The sequence below is a fragment of the Bacillus rossius genome, chromosome 6 (assembly GCF_032445375.1).
Source record: "Bacillus rossius redtenbacheri isolate Brsri chromosome 6, Brsri_v3, whole genome shotgun sequence".
Lineage (NCBI taxonomy): Eukaryota > Metazoa > Arthropoda > Insecta > Phasmatodea > Bacillidae > Bacillus > Bacillus rossius.
This window is the reverse complement of record NC_086334.1, coordinates 2,227,675-2,245,497: the sequence shown is the minus strand read 5'-3', so window position 1 is coordinate 2,245,497 and position 17,823 is coordinate 2,227,675. Positions and strand designations below refer to the sequence as shown.

The window sequence follows — 17,823 nt, the reverse complement described above, 5'->3', positions numbered from 1 at the left end:
TATTCTTTGTTTAGTTTGATATTTCAATTTTTCTCTCTTATCCCTGTCATAATGGATGGTCTGAGGGGGGAGCTGTGTTCCTACGACCCCCCTTAGAGTAGCCACTGTATCGCGTCCCACGGAGGTAAAACTCCAAACTGAACCGTTTTGATATTCGTCACTGCAGTCAAACTGCTTGTGTTATTCCATGTTACCTACATTATTCGTGGGTGATTGAAAGTGGGTTTGTAAGCAGCCAGCTGACGGGCGGCGGGGTCTCGCCGCAGGTACTACACGGTGCAGTACTCCAGGAACTCGGGGCCGTGGCAGACGGTGCCGGAGCGGGTGGACCCCCAGGTGACCTCGTACACGGTGACCGAGCTGAAGCCCTTCACGGCGTACCAGTTCCGCATCCAGGCGACCAACGACATCGGCCCCAGCGGCTGGAGTGCGGAGTCGGGCGCCGTGCAGACGCTCCCGGCCGGTCAGTGACGCCACTACGCTCGCTCTTGCGATCCTGTTATCCCTGCCGGTCTGCTGTCCTTCAGTTTACAATCACTTCTAATACAACAGTACTTAAAGTTCAGCATTATTTCTTAATTTTTGGGTTTGGCCCAATTTGCAAAAGTTAATAATTTGTAACTTCATACTAATTTATAGATTTCATAAAATAAAGTACTTCAAGAAGGTAATGAGAGTAATTAATTACTTTCTGAAATTGTATTACATATGTGTTAATGATAACAGTAGGGGGATTCTAAAAATAACTTTTTTTTATAGACCAGGCTACCAGAAAAGATTTTTTTTATTTCTGAATGTACAATGATGATAGGATGGAAATTACATACAATTATGTTGCTTATAAAATTCAGTAAAAACTTAAAAAGTTATAGAATAGGTACATGCAGATCGCATTTACTGTTATGGCCCATAAAATTGATAGTTCTTAGATTTTATTTTTTAATTCTGGGTTTCTAAAATTTTTACATTAAGCAATGGAAAGGTGCAGGGGTGAAAATCGGGTGATTTCCCAGTGGGAGCCCGTGGAATTACACTCCTCATTCTTGTCTCACAGTTACGATTTTGCAAGCACAAGTGAATCCCCAAGGGCCAGTTGTGGGGTGACCGGGCCCCTGGCTCCCCGGGATTTACGCCCGTGGAGACGGGGGCCTTGGTCTCTGTCGACGACCCTGATTGCATGTGAATGGAACCTTGTCTCTTGAGGAGATGCACTGATAGTGAGTCTCGTGCACACTTGTGCATGGATGTGAGGGAGCCGTGTCGCCTGTGTCGGCAGCCCCCAGCAAGAGCGTGTCGAGCGTGAAGGTGGTGCCCATCACCACGAACAGCGTGAAGGTGCAGTGGGAGCCGGTGGAGACGGCCTACTGGAACGGGGACTTCGAGACGGGCGGCTACCAGATAGTGTACCAGCCGGTGTCGGACTACCCCACGGCGCTGCAGGCCACGCCCAAGAAGCTCGTGCCAGGCATCACGGTGCGTGCCTCCTTGCGAGGATCCACTCCCGCGCTTCTCAGTAATTGTCGGCGCACCATAAACACATTCCTGAGAAATGTGTTACAATAATGTATGCCTTATCGATTCAATGCTGATGGTCAACTCAAGGCTTGTTTACAAAGAGTTTAGAGTGACTACAGCTCTTGCAAATGAACTACATCACCGTTTCAGCAAAACCTGTAGGGTCTTTCAAATAACACACAATGATCGTGTGTTAACAAAAACAGTGTTATTTCAGAATGAAATGGGATGTTAGAGTAACTGTATTTGTAATTTTACATCTGGACACAGGAATACTGCAGTGCCTACAGTACACTCTGGCTCACACTTTGAGAGCCACTGGTCTATGCACTGATTACTGCAAGGCTGGAGCGACTGACAGATGCAAAGCTACCTTCATCAAGTCGGATGTTGATATGCCGATAACATCAGCTCTGCAGTAGTGTCCTCTATGACTCACGAAAGTACCTGTATATATACTCTCGCGCACCGATTTGAACATTTTCTTGTTCTCTTTGGTTTACAATTATCAGTGTTTGCCAGGTTTATTTTGATGACGTTTTCTGTTATTCTTTTACCTCGTTGCGCTATTTTAATCTTTTAATTATAGATTTTTTTGAACAAAAAAATTGAATGTGTAAGGTTGTTTGTTACATTCCCATTAGAGCTTGTTGGTTTTTTTAAAAGTGTTGCTGCTAGCAGGTAAGAATGTGCGGCACGCTGTCCCAATTGAATGTGTATGGTTGTTACATTCCCAAGTGTCGCTGCCAGCAGGTATGTGCGGCATGCTCTCGCAGGTGGACCAGGTGGTGCTGAGCGACCTGTCGGTGGACCGCAACTACGAGATCGTGGTGGTGCCCTACAACTCGCAGGGCGGCGGGCCGGCCAGCCCGCCCGTCACCGTGTACGTGGGGGAGGCCGTGCCCACGGGACGGCCGCGCGACGTGCTGGCGGAGGCCGTGTCCCCCACCGAGGTGCGTCTGCGCTGGAGGGCCCCGCGCCAGAACCAGCAGAACGGCGACCTGCTGGGCTACAAGGTGCGTCATGACTCGCCAGGACTGTCCGTCGCTAGGTTTATTTCTATTGTCTATTTCATTTTTAAAACAGTAGATATCAGTGTTGTTGTTTTTACTATCATACATTATCTTCATCCGTAAAATGTAAATACGAAACAATTTTTCTGAATACCTATTCCTCCAAAATTAGATTCATTTTTGACTGACTCATCATGCACTCATATAATAAAAAAATTAATAATGAGCATGACTGAACAGAATTACTTAGAAAAATAAGAATAAATCTGCAAAATTTTGTGTTTGATAAATGTGTGAAATTCATTGATGTAAAAATGTTTTACCAATAAGAAATGCAAAATCAAACAATGTAATATATATTTTTTTGGTAATCAAATTTAATGCTTAATGAATTTCAGTCAATGAATAGACCATAGTAATAGATAACATTTTTGTAATTTCAGTTCAGTTTTGTCATATTGCTGATTGGTTAAATGTTTTTTAGTTACATTTCGGTGCTAGATTATCCATCAACTTGCACTTCAGTGTTATCTGCTGCATTGACATGCGTTGCGGTGTTATTTGTGTTTTATTTTATTGCACCATATCATCTTGTCCTTACTCATCACATTCACCCAGACAAAAAACAAGTTTAAGTTGTAATTAGGACTATTATTGCAACTAGGTTTCATAGTTGTAAAAACATTTGGCTCTGGCAGTAGATTGGACTGGTCTGATCATTTGTGCTCTTGCAAAATAGTGTTAGTTACAAAATTTCGTGTTTTTTTTTTCTGTTTCAGATTTTCTACCTGATGACGGAAACTTCGCAGGACCTGGAGGAGAGGAAGATCGAGGAAGAGCTGGAGGTGGTTCCGGCATCGTACAACTCCCACAGCCTGGTGTTCCTGGACAAGTTCACGGAGTACAGGATAGAGATACTGGCCTTCAACCCGGCCGGCGACGGGCCCCGGTCCTCCCCGGTGACCGTCAAGACATTCCAGGTGTGTGCGCACCTCTGCTTCCATCGCCACTTCCATGTAGCACTGTCGTGAGTACCACCAGCTGTGCAGGCTCACTCGAGACGGTACGTCACGCGAGTCGAGTAGCAGCGTGAAGCTCTTACAATGTCACATGATTCTTTTCTCATGTGCCAGGAACTACAGGTACGTGTTAGGAAGTTTTGATTATATGATTTACAAGAATTTGTGAGGTGGCAAGTGTACAGTTTTGAAAGTTTGACAGTATAAAATGGTGTTACTCCAGTGTATACAGCTTTGTGTTGAGGCATGTCCAAATTGTTTTAGGAATATTTTTATCTTTAGTAAGTCCTACAACAGAGACATTCAGAACAAAAAAAATAAAATAAAATTGCAAGCCTTTTAGTTTTAAATGTGATTCAATAAGAGATGCACAATAAATCAAATTAAATTAATTTTTCTGATCCATAGACTTTGGTACAGTTTTATTCTGGAAATAATGACATTCCTTGAATTTTAAATATTACCTTATATTTGTGATTTAAATTAACTTTTGGTTAAAAAATGCTGCTTAATTCCAAGAAGTAACTTGCATTTCGGAGCTGTGATGGAGTATTATCTTGCATTTCGGAGCTGTGATGGAGTATTATCTTGCATTTCGGAGCTGTGATGTAGTATTATCTTGCATTTCGGAGCTGTGATGTAGTATTATCTTGCATTTCGGAGCTGTGATGTAGTATTATCTTGCATTTCGGAGCTGTGATGGTTGGTGTATTATCTTGCATTTCGGTGTTATTCTGTGTATTAACATTCTTTTTCACGTTAATTCTGTTTTATCACAATTCAACGTACAATCTTGTCCCTACTAATACATGACAAAACATACCAAATATTTCTTTATCGAGAGATTCCTTAGGCGGGCTGTATGAAACAATGTCTCGTTTGCAATAGCCCCACGGGACACAAGTTAGCCATCACTGATCTAGGATTTCAAATTAAAATACCGAAGTTAAAATTGAACAGGTTCTATTGTATTATAAATCATAAATAATATATGTAGTTTTTCTTTATTTACTAGCTGAACCGGCCATGTGTTCCTGTGGCTCATTATAGTTGAGTGGAAAACAGAAAAACCACTCAATTTTTTTTCACAGCTATCATTTGTACTGAGTTACATGCCCTATTTTTTTTTATTAAATTATAAAAATTTTTAGTGTACAAAATAATTTGCATATACAAATGGAACATTTTATCAAAATTTCAAAGCAATCCGTGATTAACTTTCAGAGCTGAACTATTTTGTACAAGCGAACATTTACAGTTTTATTTATATAGAATTGCAGTGGTGATATAATGAAACAGGTTATACTATATTATAATAAGTAGAGTTTATCTTTTTTATTTCCAATGGTGATATATCTTGTGTCTAGGGTGTGCCTGGACCACCAAGAAATCTCAGTTTCTCTGAAATCACAATGAGCGGTCTGAAAGTATCCTGGGATCCTCCGAAAAAAAGGAATGGTGAAATAATTGGCTATGTAGTCACTTACGAAACAGCAAAACAAAATGAAAGTAAGTATTTGTTTTAAAAGTAAGTATGTACATTTTTTAAGTGTAGTAGTAATAAAACTGTAAAAAAAAAAAAATCCCTTTTGGCACAGTCTACAGGCGTAGGTAGATTTTTAAGTACCTATTTCTTGTGTAAATATTTAGGAAACTTCTATAAAATTTTGGAACATTTTAAGAACTTAATGTACATAACATCTTTATGTTCTCCAGTATAAAAAAAAAAAAGATAGATTAAACATTTTCTCACGTTCCATGCAGCAAAAATATTATGAATGTTTTTAACTCAATGCATTCAACATTGAATATCTTAGAAAAGTTTCATATTATGCCGAAAAGGTAGTTATAATTTTTTTTTTACCTAATAACGTGGTGTTATAAAAATTTGCTTTATACCAAGGTTTACGATATTATTAAGATGGTTTGAAAAAATTTAATCAAATTTGATACTAATCAATTTTTGAAATTTTTTAAAATTATTTTAACCTCTGTTTTACAGTAATAATTTGTTTCTACTAAAAATTTTTCAGCCAAAGTTTTAATTAAAGTTTGGGATTTATACTGTAAATTATAATGGATTTGATAGTAGGTATATCTATTTAAAAAGTAATGATTTTCGTTTCTTTAAACCCTTGTTATTTCCACCCCTTGCAGTAATGTTGGTTACATAAATATTTATTTTTACAAAAGTATTAGACAATATTAAGAAAGTTAAACAAAAATAAGAACTGTTTCAATATGTAGTAATATGGTAGGGAAGTTTTATTTATTTTCTTATTCCAACCTCATATTTGTTCAACCCCTTCCAATAATGGTTTGCTTTATAAAAATTGTTATAGTCAAACGTTTTAGATAAAAATTATAAGATTTACAAACAAAATGAACAGTTTTGAGGTTATGAATAATTTTTTTTTACCCCTCTTAATCCACCTTTACAATGGTTGGTTTTATCAGAAATAGTGTTGAACATTTAGTGTAGAGTTGATTATGAAACCCACAGTTTTCTTTCTGTGATTTACTATGTAGGAAACATGAGACAATTTTAAGAAATGTGATTATTTAAATGGGGAATTGGAAAAAATTATCTGTTGAATATTTTGATTTAATATAAATAATGCTAAGCAGTTTCTGTAGCTATTTTAGGTTATTAGCAAATATTAATCTTTTTACCGAGTTATCATCACCATGTACTAGATCCATTTTTTTTCTCTTAATTTTGTTCATGGTTTTGTATATTTTTAAATTTATTTGGTACACCATTTTAATAGTGTAAGATATTAATGAGGGTTACAAAAAGTAGGTCATTAAAATAGCATTGTCAATGTCAGACTGTAGAAAGCTTCATGAATGTAATATGTACTTGCTTAGTATTAGAGTGATAAAGGTGGCACTAGCAGCGAAGCCCTGTGGAAAGGAACAGAGTGTAGTGACGTGAGGGTGTTGTGGCTGTGTGGAGTAACTGGAGGCTGTACTGGCTCGGAGGAGCGATGCGAGGGTGTGACGGCGCGGAGGAGCGATGCGAGGGTGTAGTGGCTGGCTCGGAGGAGTGATGCGAGGGTGTGATGGCTCGAGGAGTGACGCAGTGTGCACTGGCTCGGAGGAGTGATGCGAAGGTGTACTGGCTCGGAGGAGTGATGCGAGGGTGTGATGGCTCGGAGGAGTGATGCGAGAGTGTGATGGCTCGGAGGAGCGATGCGAGGGTGTGATGGCTCGGAGGAGTGATGCGAGGGTGTGATGGCTCGGAGGAGTGATGCGAGGCTGTGATGGCTCGGAGGAGTGATGCGAGGGTGTGATGGCTAGAGGAGTGACGCAGTGTGCACTGGCTCGGAGGAGTGATGCGAGGGTGTACTGGCTCGGAGGAGTGACGCAGTGTGTAGTGGCTGGCTCGGAGGAGTGATGCGAGGGTGTGATGGCTCGGAGGAGTGACGCAGTGTGTAGTGGCTGGCTCGGAGGAGTGATGCGAGGGTGTGACGGCGCGGGGTCCCCAGGCTTCAGCAAGCAGGTGAAGCAGAAGGTGTCGGACACGAGCCTGCTGGTGCAGTCCCTGGAGGAGGAGGTCACCTACACCTTCCACGTGCGGGCCCAGACCATCGACCTGGGCCCCTCGGTGTCGGGGAACGTCACCACGGGGCCCCAGGACGGCTCCCCCATGCGCCCCAAGGAGCTCACCATCCTCCCCTCGGAGTCCATGTCCAGCGTGGACCTGCACTGGATCAACGGGCCGTCCGGCCAGGGCCCCATCCTCGGCTACTACGTGCAGAGCCAGAAGAAAGGTACGTGTCGGCGGGGCTGTTCCCGGCCGGGCGGTTTTCTCAGGTTCCTGTCGTTTCCCCCAATCATTCATTCCATTCTCTTTTCATCATCCATCATTGATGATCACAAAGAAATGCTAATGTAAGTTTTTAGTGGTTCATTCATATAATAATGTGTTAAATATTTTTAATACTTACTCATTCACTCACCCACCTACTTATTTGTTCATCCATCCATTCATTTCTCTATTCATTCATTGGAACATTATACATTTATAACAATATTGTTTAAGGTATCTCCTATCTCAACAGTACACTTGTTTAATGACTAATTATTGGGTAAAAAAATATGTGTTGCTGATGTTTGCTGTTGTAGAAACCCATAATACATGTTGCCAGATTATCACCGTTGGTTGTCAACACGGGTTCAGTTTTATAAATGACAACTTCTAATATTATTTTGCAAGACATATTTGGATCCCTTAAGAAATGATATATGTTTTGACTGTGTGTCTATGTTTATTTACATATCAAAAAATGTCTAGTAATGATAGTTAACTTTATTTCATGTTTAAAAGTTGTGCCAATGTAATGATTATACACATAACTTGAGTCTACAGTATTACAGTTTTCTGGAGTGGTTATATGTACATATATTCATGTGGGATTCTCTTCAAATTTTTCCAAAACAAAAGTTGACAGTAATTTGATACGTTAATGCTGGAACTTATGATTGTTATATTTAATGACTATATGTAGTGTAATTATACATTATCTTAAATTTTCTCTACTGCTAAATATACATATTGCTATAGACACCATATTTACATGTTCTAAGTTCGGAAGATGAGAAAATGGTGATTTTAAAATTTTAATTGGTGTTGTCAGAAGTAATTATATATAATTTTTATTTGATACAGCAATTTTTATAATCATGACCTAAAATTTTTTTGTTTATTTATATTTAGGGATAAATTAAACTTGTAATTTTGACCCATGTTTGTTTATAATAATGTATTTTTTTTTGCTGTAATAACTGCCGATAATTTGGATATGTGGCAGGATCATGAAGCAAGCGTGTAGGTTAGAGCCCTTTTCAATTTTTTGCTGGGAGCAGGAGGACGTTTTATATTTTGTGTGTTATTTTTATTAACTGCTTTAGAGTAGACCTACCTGCATACATGTGCTGACATCTTAACAAGGCTGGTTTTTTTCTTCTGTGTTTCATCAGTCATGGAAGATTGGCAGTTTAGTAAGTGTTAACGTAGCCAGTTCAGTGTAGCGGTTGGTATGTTCCGTCCCTAACAGCAGAGCACACTTCCAACCAGGAAATGCAAACACATCCTCGTAGAACCTTTAGCGTAGCTCGGGTGTAACACAGTTCCCTTAGCGATTAGCTTAGCAGTCTGTGTAAATTCTGATAGTGGTTTTTTTTTAAAAAAAAAATATTGTATTGGACTATTTTCCAGGCATTCCATTTAGAAAAGCAATTGAGTAATGTTAAAGCTAAGGTATAGTTCAATCCAATAAGCTAAGTGTTGATGGCGATGAATATCTAGTTTCTCCTTCACCCACCTCTTCCTGGAAATCTAGTGAGCTTTTGTGCATAATGAAAAGTTATGAAATTAACTTCTGATGCAGATGGTATTGGTCTGTGTTGTGTTTAATGTTAAAAGGTAGAAAGATGAATGGTAAGAATTTCAAAGCAAACAGCAGTAAAAGTGGTTAATTTCTCTCTTCCCTCCCCCCCTCCTTTTTCCCACAAAGTAAAATTCTGTGTAGGCTCCTGACGTAGAATATTAATGTTTCACGAAACTGCCAACAACATAAATTTTCTGCATTGCTGTAAGTTCATAAACTAACTGTTCTTGGAATTACTGTTGCAATAAAGTTTCAGCAATTGTGTGTACATGTAAGTGCTGGTGCAGTTAGTAAATCAAATACTTAGCTTTCTTCCATTATGAATTTTCTTTTGAATATGAGTATGATGGCACATGTAAAAATTAGTTAATTTTCAAATTTCAAAGATTAAAAAAATCTGCCAAGTGAACGTAACAAATAATATTAAGGAGGTTGAAAATATTGCTGTCAGTACATAATAAATAACTGCGGCAGTTGTGAGATGAAGACTTCCATTGCAGATCTTTTGCTTGTAGTTATTATTAAACAAATGTTTTTTTTGGAAGTTATTTCACTTTATATTTAGTTTGATATTTATCTTATTTACTTTTATAAATTGCTGTCTAACCTGTTTTTTTCTTAAAATGCCCCCATCCTACTTTTTATCACTTTCCCTCCTAAATAATTTGGTTGTCTTGTTGTGCATGTTACTCCACATTTCTTCATAGTTACATAAGCTAACACTGGGTTTTTACTTAACCAAATATCTAGTAATTATTTAAATTATTGTTCTCATAACGTATTTCTGGAGCAAAATTCAAATGGCTTAATTCATGTGTTTTATTCCAGCTGATGACAAGAGATGGCAGACGATCACGAAGACCAGCAACGGCCCCCTGCAGGACTTCACCATCTCCTACCAGAACTTGCTGCCGTCCACGTCTTACACGTTCAGAGTCATCGCGTACAACAAGTACGGCATCAGCTACCCTGCTTTGGCAGACAAGCCGGTGAGCAGTCAGTCTAGCCTCGATCGCAGTTTATTTAGTGATCGGTCATCGGCTGCAGTTGTTCGCGATCCGCTGTTCCTTCCGTTGTTTCTGTATGCCTGTTCCTCAGGTGCTTCTGTCCCACCGCTTTTTATGATGCTTTGTTTCTCGTTCACAATCTTCTCCCTCTTCATGTCCAGCATTCCCAGTCCCAGTCACTGTACATTCTGGTAGTCTTGTGTGAATACTGGTTTTGTGATGTGAAGCGAATATGAAATTGAATGTTAAAATATTCAGGAAGTCGAATCTAACTGCGAATATTGTTCTCGGTGAAGCTGTATTACACTTATTTAATAAAATACAGGTTTGAAGTAAAAAAAAAAAATTTAATACTTGTAATGTTTAAGTAATAAATATTATAAAATAACCATGCTTAATATTAATATTGAGCATTCATAAAAGCGAATGGATTGCCACCTTTTTATTATTTTTAAGTAACCAACTTTAATCAAGCAAAACATGTACATTATCAGTATGCCATTTCAAGGAATGTAACCTTGTGTTGGAGCAGGATTCGTGTCTTTAGTTGCTTTATCACTTTTTTTTTGCAGGTTATAACTCCTTCCAAGCTGTACCTGGAGTATGGCTATCTGCAGCAGAAGCCATTTTACCGCCAAACGTGGTTCATGGTTTCCCTCGCGGCTGCGTCCATCATCATAATCATCATGATAATTGCTGTCCTCTGTGTCAAGAGCAAAAGCTATAAATACAAACGTAAGTTATTAATGTTTTTATGTAACTACTAGCGACCCGCCTCGGCTTCGTACGGGTGCAATGCTGATTCTAAATACACGAGAGAATGTCTTCATATAATATTGATATAATAATAATAATAATTTTCTGCTCTCAATTTAATTTTATTGTTACGGATGTAAGCCAATTTCTCAGATTCAATTTTCGCATATTGCTGTGTTGCTTAAAATCTCTTCGTAAATAAGCCATTATTTCTCGTAAAAAGTAAAGGATAAAAAATGGTTATTGTGGGTTATCCCTAAGAGATAGACATATACCGTCGCGGACTTATTTGCAGACCTTTTTAAGGTGTACAATACTGTAGCACATTATTTTGATCTATCTCGTATGGTTCAGCCAGCGTTTGCAATGTAAGCGCAAAAAAAAAATGTGTTTATTTACATCATCATATTAGAAACCTCTAAAATTATCAGTGTTTCTCTACTATATTATGCATGTATCATACATATAAACCTTCCTCTTAAATCACTCTATATATTAAAAGGCAACTGCATCAAAATCCGTTGCGTAGTTTCAAAGATCTAAGCATACGTAGGGACAGACGGACAGCGGGAAGCGACTATGTAGTGATTGTCAGCGTGTTGCCCCGGCGAGGCACGGGACCAAGGGAGTGCGACACGAGCGCGGGGGCGGGCTGGTTGTCCTGCAGAGGAGGCCCAGAAGGTGCTGGAGGCTGCGGTGGTGGTGTGGAGTGACACGTGTGTGGTGGGTGGTTGTCCCGCAGAGGAGGCCCAGAAGGTGCTGGAGGAGTCGATGGCGATGGACGTGGACGACCGCCAGGACCTGGGGCTGTACCGCTCGCACCGCCTCAACGCGACCATGAGCGCGGGCGGCTGCGGCACGCTGGGCAAGCGGGGCACGCTGGGCCGCAAGTCCCTCCACCAGCCCCCGGGGCCGCCCATGCTCGGCAAGTCCCCGCCGCGGCCCTCGCCGGCCTCCGTCGCGTACCACAGCGACGAGGAGAGCCTCAAGGGCTACGACGAGAACCCCGACGACAGCAGCGTCACGGAGAAGCAGTCCGAGATCAGCTCCACCGACTCGCAGGTGCTCATGCGCGTCACTGTGATTCCATTACTGGTCAAGTATTGTGTTTGATGCTGCAGGTTCTAGCCATGCATCGTGATGATTGGAACAGCAGATAGCTGATAGATAAAGAGAAAGACAACTCTATGCGGCTGATTGCATCATAAAGCTTTGAAGTAAATTAAAATTTAGCCTTCTGCACCAAATGAATACCAGCTATAACAGTAAAAATTTGCTTCTTTTTTGAAATTTTTAAATATTTTATTATACTTTATTGATTGTCCTTTGAAAGGTTGTTAAAAATATGGCTCTTTTGTAGTTCTTAAAACCCTGAAGACTGTTAATACAAAACGTTTGGTGAACAGCAAATTATTAGGTTTAGTAGTTCCAACTTAAATATTTTTTACTGTCCCCAAAAAATTATTATTATTATTATTGTAAACAGTCACCCATTTACAGGTTGATTTCATTATCTCATGTTTATTGTAAATTAATTATTATATTTAAATATGCATTTGTATTATAAGTTGTACCAATCACACTAATAGGGATAGCTAAGGCAAACCAGTATGTTTAGTCTTTGGAAATTGCAGCAGTTTAATAATTTATTGTCTTCAGTTATTATTCTTTGGACGCCTATTCCTTTTTCTGCAAGCTTTACATGAGTTAAACACAGGTTTAATTACCGTACATTGGATTTTACTACAACTGCTCAGTATTTCTTCCTGCTAGTTGCGAGCTCGCTGGTTGCTACAACAATCCGGGGAAGTTGAGGTGGAAAAGGAAGGGAATAGAGAGGATTCTAAGACGCCATGTTCGAGAGAAGACGTTTCCCTTGCGATGTGTCGCCAAAAACCTGGTGCCCACAAAGGAAACAAGAAGATCGTGTCCGCTACGATAGTTAGATACTACAGTGTTAACAGAGTATTCAGATAGGAGAATTCTGAGTGCATCTACCTCAGAATACAGGGTATACGCCTTAACACGACATACGAGGCGTTTCGCGAGTGCTTCCAGCATCGCGACTTCTACATCTGATTCCTGCCATCTCGTGGTGAGAACTTTCCTTGTACCACGTTTTTCAGGACCATTTTGGTGTCGCCGATCCAGTCAATGAGTCGTAGCCTACGGCAGTCGTAGTGGATTAGAACTCTATTGCAGCGTCCCTTTCTACAAGTTCCTGCGACCATCCACCGATCTACCCAGAAGTCCTGAATGGCCGAAGAACCTGCCCTGCCACAAATTGAGCTAGTACCGGTAGTTGCAAACCTTGACAATTTAGTAATGACGGTGTAGTATCGAAACTGGACCCGAATCCATTCATGTCTGGCTATCTGTATTTGGTAGGTTATTTAAAAGCTGGTACAACTTTAGGATAATCTGAACCTAATCTTTCTAGTCAAACTTATTCAGATCAATAATTTTCAGTTCAAGTGTTGTACATATCTATGTGTTGAAATTATATCAATTATATACATTTAATAATTTGATATTGCTTTAATTATTAAATGTTATCTGTTTTGGTATTAATCGTACACGAGTACAGCCAACCACCATACTTTGCCAGCCATTTAACATACATTACCCTTAACATACACTACTCCGTAATATCATCTGTAATTACTCAAATATAAGTAACTGTGACGTGTTAGCTGTGTCAAACACAGTTGTAATAGTCATAGACAGGCACACATGTTCGCGTCACATTATTATTTTTGATCTCAAGTTTTATTTGACTTTTTACTTTTTTCCCATGCTTATCTGGAGTGATCACTTTTGTTCCTTACACACTTTCTGCAGATTGAATGCAGTAATTTTACTAATTTTTAATCCTTAAATAATTTGCTGCAACATAGGCTAATACAGCATTTAGTTATGTCTGTAGGACTTTTCTCCTGTGATGGATCTCAATGTATCGATACTTGATGTACTTATTCATGAAGACATGGTGCCCTCGTGGATGCAGTGTTTGCTCCGTGCGCAGGGCTCGGAGAGCGAGAACGACAGCGTGCGCTCGGACCCGCACTCGTTCGTGAACCACTACGCCAACATCAACGACTCGCTGCGGCAGTCCTGGGAGAAGCAGAAGCCGGTGCGCAACTACTCGAGCTACACGGACTCGGAGCCGGAGGGCAGCACCGTCATGAGCCTCAACGGGGGCCAGATCGTCATGAACAACATGGCGCGGTCGCGCGCCCCCGCTGCCCGGCTTCTCGTCGTTCGTGTGACGCCCCCGACCCCCCGCGTGTTTCATTCCCGCGCTCAGCTGCGAGGCGGCGAGACAGCTGTCGATGGACCAAATGTAAAGCAAAAGTAGAACATGTGGGGCATATTTTTCCAGTCTACTTTTGTGTGCCAGTCTGTGATAATTTTCATTTATTTTTTTTATTTTGTAGTCGTGTTTACGTCTTGTATGACGAACATCCATCACAATTTTAAATATCGACAATTAAGACGTGAGCATTTAAAATGGACCTCTTGATTGTATGATATTCAGTTGCAGAACGAATTTCACCATCCAGGCTGCTTTAATTAATTTAGTTATGTTAATATTATCATTGGATCTCTGTTAGCTTTTTAATGTTTTGTTATGTGAAATTGAAAGAAAACTAAAACTCTAGAACAACCAGTCAAGTATGTACACTGAATAGATGATTCGATAAAGTAATATTGCAAAGTATTTTAGAATTTGTATAAAAAAAAAATAAACTCGCTGATGCTTCCATGAATTATTTCTTTGTAATTAAATATGTCTAAAAGTTTGATTAGTTTCTGAGAAATGTACATTTTTAGCTCTGTCAATCGCGACTTATTGCTCCTTTTTTATAGAGTTAATCATGAAAGCATTGGTGTGTGAATATGTGTTTGAGTACAGGGTTTAACATATCAGAAGTGAGTTTGCTGTTTTGGTAGATCATCAGTGTTTGTTTTTACTGTTAGCTTATTTTCATTTCAAGAGAGCCTAACAATTTTTATTACAAGTAATTAATGTGCGAAATTAATAATCCTATACATACAAAATATTTACATCATGGTGCATATGTTGATGCTGTTACGTAGTAGACTCATTTTTGATTGTCGTTGTAACTTCATCTGGATGGTAAATGCATACAAGTATAAATTATACCTTCAGATACTTTAAAGTGTACATAATGAAAAGAATGTCTCCTTCCTATTTCCATAATGTACCTACCACATTTTTTTGTCTCCAAAGGATGGAATAATCATCAATTGGTTATTAATTTTAATAAGTAGTGACTGATTTGTGACTGGTGTGTTGATGAATCATGTTTTTTTTTGTATGGGAAAAGATACATTATATAATCAGTTGAATGCTTAGTTAATGTGTCTATTATAGAATGTGATTATAATTAGTAAACTTGATTCAATAAATTGTGCAATAATTGGTTTATTACTAAAACTATGTTAATACTGAGAGCAAAAATTATGGACACCCTATTTTGAAAGAAATTAATACAGTTATACTATTGTCGTGCATGCCACAGTCTGACGTAACGTAACGAGTAGAGACTAGAGTTTATGTTTTTATTTTCATGCCAATTTCGTTTTTAAAATAGGAGTTTCAGGTGTTTATTAGTATTGGTTTTATTTTCTGTGAAATTGGTTTACTAAAAAGATAGCATATTACTGAATAAATATGATGTATTAATGTTCCATGGTACTTATTTCTCCAAAACAGTGTCATTTTGACTGATACATAATGCACTTTCAAAATATAATGAATTGTAATAGCATTTCTAACTATTTGGAACAAATAAAATAAATCTTTTGAAAAATGTACTAATGTCGTAATATAAATATTAATAACTAATAACAGTTGCAAGAGTAAAAGGAAGTAAACATTATACAATTTTTTTTTCATAAATTATGGTTCAAACTTCATGCTAAATAAATTATGTACTTTCATATTTAAAAGATTAATTATTTGTCATTAGAGTTGAGTTTTGATTGAAAATGATTAGTTTCATGATTTTAATTGCATTTTTTTTTCTTTTTAGTGTATTAATTTAAGTTTTGGTGTTGTTGTACTGACATTCTTTTCAATGATATTTTGGCATTCACCATATGATCTTATCCCTAGTAATGAGGCTTAAAACAATTAAAGTTGTTTAAGACATTTAGATTGCAATTTAACAGTTTTACCATCTGGTGAAAAGAGCAGGATTGTGCAGTTAGTCTGTAATGCAGAACTAATACCCTGCTTTTATTTTACAGTAAACGTTTGACTTCCATGCAAGACTCTCACATTTGTAAAATTACAACGTGGGAAATAAAAGCAAGTGGTTGTACATGTGTGAATGCTGTACACTTACGTATACGTGCAGCACCGCTAATTGCTCCGTAGTTGATGGCGGTACCCGTGCTGGTTCAGAACTATGTCTTGATACGAACCACGCACAGGATGCTGTGCAGTGATGTGTGAGCACGGCTGTTTCAGGCGAGCGCGAGTCGTTATTCAGCAGAAAGCGTGAAAGTGCACTTCTTGTGCCTACGTTAAACTGTTCGATGAGTGTTCTGAGTTCAGTGCGTTTTGAAGAATCAGTTTTGACGTGATAACATCTTATAAATCGACCCCTTTTTTTGTAGCCAAATTGCTTTCTTTATTTCCCATCACAAGTGTTTTAAAGAAGTATATTCTAGTGAGTGATTTGGCAGATATTAAAAATCTTATTATTAATGAAATATTTATTATTCTCTGACACCATTATCACAAATACACTGAATCAAAATTCCCACAAGGTACTATGTTTATTTTAGATGTTGTATAATTTTGTAGCTGTGCTGCGCACAAAAAAATTACATTTGTATTATGATTATGAGTTGCATGGCTTAATGTGAAGTTACAGTAAAAACCTAAAAACTCTTTTTAAATTTCTGAAAAATTCATGAATAGAACGTAATTATGAGTGCAGAAAAATGCAAATAAAAAGTGATGGAATATTTTTGCATCAACCTTGTATAGTGCCACAATAATTACATTTTTTAAAAAAAAAGACAGGTGTAAAATCTGGGTATGTAAAAAAAGGTTTCTACTGTTTGTTTTATTGTGTATTCACTACCAATATCTGTTTCAATCTGTTTTGTATTTTATATTCCATTCATTTAAATTGAGAATTTTTGTTGTTGTTTATTTTATGTACTCCATGTCTTATTCTATCTTCCACACATTCCAAGTGATAAACAATTGTTGGAAAAATTTATGGTAGTATCTATATGTTGAATGCTTTTGTTAGATCTCCACTACTTATAATTATGGTGACGTTGGATCAGATAGTGTTGGATTTAATCTTTTCAGTTAAACCACATTCAGTTTGATTAGTCAGTTTTATGACTACGTAAATAATTAATGAAGATTGGATTGTTGGTTTGTTACGTAATATTTTAAACTCTGTTGGTAGCTTACGGAAAATCTTTTAAAAAGTTTTCTATTGAAACATTAATAATATCTAACGGTTAAAGAGTATAAATATCGTGAAATATAACAATGTTGTAAAATAATTGAGGCTTCCACTTGGTACAAAAGAAAATATTTTAATTTTATCTTATTAAATTGTGCATCTCTAATAAGTTTATTTTTGCATTACTTGCTTGCCTGGCTACCAGCTGTAATGCGGAGTGAGGTGGTGGCAGCAGTGGCCAGAGATGCGGCCATTCTCGCCCCTGTTCAACTCTGGCGGGAACATGTAATACCGTTCAAGTTTCTGTTAAGTGTGTGGATTAACTGAAAGTGTGAAATCCACAAATCTGACGCAGTGTAAGATTTTTTAAGTTTTTAAAATAAAGTTTAAAATAAAAATTATGTATGGATTATGCTGTGTGTGAAAATGTTAAATTTGGCGAGCTCTTTTAAGTATTGTGTAGTCACGTGACTTACCAAAGTGTGTTTCTGATGCAAGTGTGTTAGCGCTCTGCGCCACTGATTGGAGGCGCAGTTTATATTTTGTAATTATTCAAATGAACTATGAAGTAGAATTGTGATTTGTACAGAGTTTTGTCTCTTGGGGGATCATCACTGCCAAGTTTTGACTGTAATAAAACAGCTTTAAGTATGAAA

The 17,823-nt window shown here is 38.2% G+C and overlaps 1 protein-coding gene across 4 annotated transcripts in view; it reads left to right on the top strand.

The window, feature by feature from the left end:
* LOC134532488 (protein sidekick) overlaps nucleotides 1-17,823 on the top strand; it is a 136,666-nt gene extending 118,843 nt beyond the window's left edge. For all 4 annotated transcript variants that reach the window (XM_063368916.1, XM_063368918.1, XM_063368917.1 and 1 more), the window contains 10 exons: nucleotides 267-463; nucleotides 1,277-1,473; nucleotides 2,292-2,531; nucleotides 3,308-3,508; nucleotides 4,915-5,056; nucleotides 7,039-7,323; nucleotides 9,772-9,932; nucleotides 10,523-10,685; nucleotides 11,449-11,768; nucleotides 13,732-17,823. In XM_063368916.1, the coding sequence (XP_063224986.1) occupies nucleotides 267-463; nucleotides 1,277-1,473; nucleotides 2,292-2,531; nucleotides 3,308-3,508; nucleotides 4,915-5,056; nucleotides 7,039-7,323; nucleotides 9,772-9,932; nucleotides 10,523-10,685; nucleotides 11,449-11,768; nucleotides 13,732-14,064 (2,239 nt within the window). In that variant the 3' untranslated portion in view covers nucleotides 14,065-17,823. The remainder of the gene's footprint in view (nucleotides 1-266; nucleotides 464-1,276; nucleotides 1,474-2,291; nucleotides 2,532-3,307; nucleotides 3,509-4,914; nucleotides 5,057-7,038; nucleotides 7,324-9,771; nucleotides 9,933-10,522; nucleotides 10,686-11,448; nucleotides 11,769-13,731) is intronic.